The sequence below is a fragment of the Dryas octopetala genome, chromosome 5 (assembly GCF_963921425.1).
Source record: "Dryas octopetala chromosome 5, drDryOcto1.1, whole genome shotgun sequence".
In the NCBI taxonomy this organism is placed as follows: Eukaryota; Viridiplantae; Streptophyta; class Magnoliopsida; order Rosales; family Rosaceae; genus Dryas; species Dryas octopetala.
Genome location: NC_141370.1, coordinates 15,102,733 through 15,109,550, shown reverse-complemented (window position 1 = coordinate 15,109,550; position 6,818 = coordinate 15,102,733). Strand labels below are relative to the sequence as shown.

At 34.8% G+C, this 6,818-nt stretch overlaps 1 protein-coding gene across 1 annotated transcript; it reads left to right on the top strand.

Moving 5' to 3' along the window:
- The first annotated feature begins 594 nt into the window (after nt 1-594).
- ALDH3F1 (aldehyde dehydrogenase 3F1) lies at nt 595-6,441 on the top strand. Its single transcript, XM_086244156.1, has 10 exons — nt 595-1,145; nt 1,337-1,405; nt 3,739-3,835; nt 4,305-4,511; nt 4,722-4,846; nt 4,945-5,049; nt 5,141-5,313; nt 5,428-5,518; nt 5,602-5,751; nt 5,859-6,441. Exons 1-10 carry the CDS (start codon nt 939-941, stop codon nt 6,093-6,095), a joined length of 1,461 nt encoding a protein of 486 aa, XP_086100282.1. The 5' UTR covers nt 595-938; the 3' UTR covers nt 6,096-6,441.
- The last annotated feature ends 377 nt before the right edge of the window (nt 6,442-6,818 follow it).

Sequence of the window (6,818 nt, the reverse complement as noted above, 5' to 3'; positions counted from 1 at the left end):
TAGTGACCATTTAATCAATGGTAAAATGGTTACTGATTTATTTAATTTTTTGTAAGAACGATCTTTGACAAAAAAAATAGACGGTTCCGATTATCAAAGTTGAATGTAAAGTGGACCCTACAAAAGATTCTATAAATAAGTTTATTTAAAGGATCTCTTGATAGAAGAGGCATATATATATTTCTTTATTTCTCTCTTTCATTTTCTTCTTTCTTTCGTCACTCATCATAAATTCATAACTGGTTTTAAATAAGCGTGGAAGGTATTTATCACCGTAGAAGGCAAATTTTAGCTTTTGGAGACGAATCATACAAATGAGTCTCTTGATCCTCCAAATACATACACATAATTTTTCTTTTAATAAATTTTCACAATAATCATTATAAATTTTTTGGCCTAACATAATAGATTAATAGGTATAGAATCCAATGAAAAAGAAAACATTTTGGACCTTTCCTTTCTCATTACTTTGGCAGTTGCCAAGTGCCACCTACCAGAAAATTAATGATAAAATGGGAAATAAATTTGCTAGAGGGGTCAATTATTTGATTGATCCTCTGCTTCCCATTTTCATTTTTCCTGTCAAATTTTCATGTCATTTTTCAGATGTGATAAAAGATTGATTGATGGAAAATGTTACAAATGGTCTCTAAGAGAGGTACAAAATTCCAAATCAAAGTTTTTTTTTTTTCTTGTCACGCTTTTGCAGACATGGTGGGTCAAGGAGAATTGATTTTCAGCTACTTCATCGGTAAACCAGTTGGATGATTGAGCCAAGAGACTAAAAGGGGAACTCTTCTTTGGTTACATCAGCATGATTGAGTACCTGATCTGAGTAGTTGGGTGATTTTAATGCAATTGTTGCTGGTGTTCATATTTAAAAGTGGCAGACCAGTACTATCAAAATCTAACAATTTTTAGATATTACCATAATCGTCATGGAAGCAATGAGAGCACAACCTGCAGAAGAATCTTTGTCTGATGAGCTAAGGCAAGCCTTCAAAAGTGGTAGAACCCGAAGTGTTGCATGGAGGAAAAACCAACTCAGTGCCCTTCTTCAGCTCATCAAGGACCATGAAGAAAAGATTTTCAAAGCACTCCATCAAGATCTTGGCAAGCACCCAGTTGAAGCTTACAGGGATGAGGTAGCTTGCTCTTCTGTACAATGCATGCCTTATGTATGTATGTATGTGTCTTTGGCCTTTGCCCATGAGAAGGTTTTAACATTAGAACTTTTTCAAGGCAAAGAAATTGGTCTATATATAACAATTGCCAAAACAAGTTTTGCTTTTTGATTGTCATTTGTTGACATGGGCTCTGACAATTTTAATTGCAGATTGGAGTTGTGGTGAAATCACTCAACTATTCTTTGAGCAATTTAGAGAAATGGGTGTCCCCTAAAAAGGTAATATGATTAATTGATCATTTTTGGGTATGGTTGTGTTCAGCCTTGAGCTTTACTGAAAATGATTAAGATGGTGAGCAGACCCAAAATTAATCATAGATAATCATGCATTAATTGAACAATATAGATAGTCATGCATTAATTGAACGGTTTGGAAAATACAAAGAACATCACATAAATACATGTACAATGAGAATAATACAATAAAACCCATACAATACAATGACTCGTCGCTATATAGCTAGCCAGCTGTCTGTGTTACTGTGTAGCATAACAAGTATTGATGATTCTATTGATCCAATCCAATCCTCTTGAAGCCAAGTGTCATAATGGATTAAAATAATTTTTTCCCTTTTTTTAACAAGCACACACTATTCGAATAGAGCTATATATAACATGATTTTCAAAAAAAATGAAAAGAATGTTGCTATAAATATTTGTAAGGCTTATTCACACCATTGCCCCCTGTAAGATACACTTTTTTTCACTTTGCCCCCTGAAACTTAAATCCTCTCAGTTTGCCACCTGAACTTCACAAAGTTGTTGCAAAAGACCCTATGCCGTTAACTCTGTCAATTTTTCCGTTAAAATAGCTGACATGACACCTATATGGCATGAGTGAGACCCTTTTTTAGTTATGTAAGATCCATGTAGACAAGCAAAATTATAAAAGATTGACATGGATCTTATTATTTTTAGTTTAAAAATTATTTTTTTTGTCCACATGGATTTTACATAACTAAAAAAGGGTCTCACTCATGCCATATAGGTGTCACGTCAGCTATTTTAACGGAAAAATTGACAGAGTTAACGGCATAGGGTCTTTTGCAATAACTTTGTGAAGTTCAGGTGGCAAACTGAGAGGATTTAAGTTTCAGGGGGTAAAGTGAAAAAAAGTGTATCTTACAGGGGGCAATGATGTAAATAAGCCTATTTGTAATGACTGATCACTGTCTAGATAGCTGTCACCCAGTACAAAAACAGTGAGGATCTAGTTGGATGCCCAAAGTATCTGTTTGTTTAATTGAAAAACGATTTGGTTTTTCTTTTCAATTTCTTGATTAATTTGTTTAAAACTTTTAATAGAAAATTAAGATTAAATACTAAATATCAATAGTTTTTTAATAAAGCAATAAGACACTAATTTTTTTTAGTTTAGATACTAACCTAGAGTAAAACATTTTGGATTAAGTCACAAATCAGTTTATTATACAGTTGTGACTGTCGAACAATTACAGTTTTAATTGTCGAACAGTCACAGTTGTGACTATTTAAAATTTATAAAAAATCAAAATTTTTAAGGGTTTCATACTTTTGATTTATGTTTGGGGGATAAAGTCCTATAACCCAAAGACTAAATATTAAAGTTTAAGCCTTGCAAATATTGAAAAAACAGTAAATCAATAAAAAAGTTATGACTGTTAGACAGTCACAGTTCGATATAACCATGTTTTTTAAAGTTGGTACCTAAACTGAAATTTAGTACTTAAAGTGAAATGACATAAATATTTTAGTAGTTGAAATGAAAAAACATTATAATTTGGTACCTAAAGTCAATGGACCTAACTTTTAATCCTAACATATTTTTACTGCAAAAAAAAATAATATAAAAAAAATCACAAGGCAAACACAAGATGATAACGTCGATCGGACAAGGTGTGGTTTAAAGGACCTTAGTAGCATCCTAATGGCATATGGCTAGATGAACTTTTGACTTTTTGTTAGAGAGAGATGTTGGCACACTACGCGTAAATCAAAGGGGAACAACAACCTAAGTAAAATAAATAAGAAGAGATAATTAGACATCATACATAGAAGAGGAAATATATAAAGAAAGAGAAGAAGAGAGAAGAAGCATATTGGAGAGAGTATGAGAGAAAGAGAGTGAGAGATGGATACCTGGAGAAAAGTGAAGAGAAGAACCTGTGGAGAAGATAGCAGAGAAAACCCTAGGGAGAAGAAGATGAAAATAACGTCTGTTGATTTTCAGCGTGTTTTTGTTTTCCCAATTTAAGCGTGTATTATCTAATCCTAGGTGTGTGAGTTGTATTAGTTAGTCAGGTAAGAAGAGTATTACTCCGGTTTATATAGTCAGGTAATTAAATAATATAAGTGGACACCAAACAACTTACATAGACTATTTATTCTTATCCAGAGTCTAATACGATGTACCAAACATGCCCAAAGAGTAAGTCATAGCTGGTAATTGAGATTTTAACCCTCCCATCCTCACTTGCCTCTATCCACGAAAGCATGTTCAAACACAAAGATAACAAGCATTGCTGGTTGAGATTTTGTTTCGTCATCTATGTGAATTTCTGGCATTTCTGCAGGGTCAATTGCCACTGCTTTTCTTCCCCACAAGAGGAGAGGTGCTGCCTGAACCACTTGGCGTAGTTCTCATATTTGCATCTTGGAACTTCCCAATATGTGAGTCCAGCTATCTGCTGATCAGTATCTTTGAAATGACTGTTTCTTATCCTAAACAAAAGCAACTTTGCCATAACATTTGGAGTACTAGTAAAAACTCAAAATTTGTATGTATTGTGCAAATGGAGATATCTCGAGTTTTGACACTTCTGTTTGATGCATATTATTGTCTATTCTCAACTTGTAATTAACATATATAATAATTAATGCATCGTCAGTGACTCCATGCATAAGGCACACAAGGCACGTGCTTCTCCCTTCGCAATTGTTTCAATTGTTTAAGTTGCAACTCACAAGACAAGGGTATTGTCTGTACCATTTTTCTGAAACTACCATCCTAACATATTAAGAGGTGTCAAATCCCTTTCTAGTGGTCTCAATATCAGATTAGGACAAGCAGCAAAGCCCTTCTTTATTAACATTTTGGCAGTATACAAATCAGGAAAGCTAATTTTCTGCATTTATGCAGCCTTGGCATTGGACCCTGTGATAGGAGCAATATCTGCAGGGAACACAGTGGTTCTAAAACCTTCAGAACAAGCACCAGCATGCTCTTCTTTTCTTGCTAATACCATCCCTCGTTACATGGACGGTAAAGCCATTAGAGTCATTGAGGGTGGAGCAGAAATTAGTGAACGACTCCTGCAGCAGAAGTGGGACAAGATATTCTTTACTGGTATCGATTTCCATGATCACCTCAGATTCAATTAACATAAATGTAATACAGAATTTTATTTACAGTGAACATTTTGCCTTATCATTCCTGCTTGATTTGGCAATCCCACGTGAATGCATTGATTGTCAAGAATAGTATAGAATGCAATACTCACAACTGCAGAGCATTTTGCTTTAAACATTAATTTGCCTTACATAATAACTCTTTCAGGAAGTCCACAAGTAGGGCGCATTGTGATGTCTGCAGCTGCAAAGCATTTAACACCCGTTACTCTAGAGCTGGGTGGAAAATGTCCTGTTATCGTAGATTCCCTCTCCAATCCTTCAGATTTAAAGGTTGTCTGAGTTACTGTACTTGAATGGCTTTGGGGTTAAAGACTTAAACTTCCAAACTACAAATTTAATCATATTGCTTTTGTTGTGTTGGCCTGAAGGTGGCAGTCAAAAGAATTGTAGGAGGGAAGTGGGGACCTTGCAATGGTCAGGCGTGCATAGGAGTAGATTATGTGCTTGTTGAGGAAAAGCTTGCTTCTACTTTGGTAAACATGTCTTGAATAAATCTTTTCTTTATATTATGCTGAGTTCTATTGGATTTGAGATGATTTCATGTCCTATTTGTTTGTCTTTTAGATTGAATTATTAAAGCAAACAATCAAGAAATTTTATAGTGAAAGCCCAAAAGACTCGAACTGCATAGCCAGAGTCGTAAATAGGCACCATTTTGAGAGACTGCGCAATCTCCTCAAAGATTCTCATGTTGCAGCTTCCATTGTACATGGTGGTTCACTGGATGAAGAAAACATGTAAGTTCCCAATCCTTTTATCTAGTTTCCCACTTGTTGAATTGAGTAACGTAACTCAGAAGTAACTTCTGTTATAGTAGTGCTGTTAAAGATTTTGTGCTGAAAACTTTTCAGGTTCTTCGACCCAACGATCTTGTTAGATCCTCCACTTGATGCTGCCATCATGACTGAAGAAATCTTTGGCCCATTCCTTCCAATAATCACTGTGAGAGTTGATATACACCTCTTTTGTGATTATTAACTTCTCTGAAAACAATGTTCTGAAAAACTCACTTCTTAATTGTGCAGTTGAAAAACATTCAAGAAAGCATTGAATTCATAAACTCAAGGCCAAAACCTCTAGCCATTTATGCTTTCACTAAAGATGAAAAATTCAAAAGACAAATTTTGTCAGAAACATCCTCAGGAAGTGTGACTTTCAATGACATCTTGGTTCATGTACTGCATCGGTTCTCTTCCGAGTATTTGTTTTTTCTTTCATATTTATTTTGCCAAAAACTAAAAGGAGGCAAAAGACCTAACTTTGTTAAAATCTCTATGTACAGTTTGTTTGTGATGCTCTACCCTTTGGTGGTGTTGGTCCAAGTGGCTTCGGGAGGTACCATGGGAAGTATTCTTTCGATACATTCAGCCACGAAAAAGCAGTTGTGCGAGCAAACTTCTTCCCTGAATTTGAGCCTAGATATCCACCATGGAATGACTACAAAATGAAATTTATCAGATTGGCCTACAATCTTGACTACTTTGGCCTAATTTTGCTCCTATCTGGACTAAAAAGGTAGAATTTGGATTGAGTCATATAAGTGAACCATGAAGAACCAATTACAGTTCGGGATTTATTCCTATAATATGGTATATGCTATCCTATATATTTACTCCAGCAGGTCAATTTAGAATAATTCGCCTGTTTTACTTGTTGAGGGCTTGAAAATGTGTACTTCTTTCTGTAGGTTGTTTACTGCCTACTAAATTGGCATAGTTCTAAGCGTTAGATTGGTTTAATTCAATGGTGATTGTATTAGCTTTATTCATGTCTGCTAGGATTGATTCATGGCTGATTTTTAGAGTATAATACTAGAAGTTATGTAATGGTGTTCTATACATAAAACTATGTACTTTGTTTCTAATAATGAGTTGTGAAATACAATGATCTTCCTATAACTTTCCATTACATTTTTAGGAAAGGTGATCGATCTTTAAGGTTTGGAAACAGTTGTCAATTAAGGACACCCTCCTCCCCGACTAAACATGAATGATGAGTCTGAATAACCAATGAATTAGCATAGCATTTATAAGTATTAAGGTGCCTATTTCTTGAGACCTGGGATTAGGTACTGCTTGGATTTGGCTAGAGAAACACATTGTACAAGGGGATTAATAAAGCAATAATGTATAACTTTTCATAAAAGTGAAATCGGTTTTCAATACAATCCAAAATTGCCACTATGGCACTTCTATTCCAAGAGTGGATCAATTAGTACAATCAAAATTCAGGCTCTTCCTAG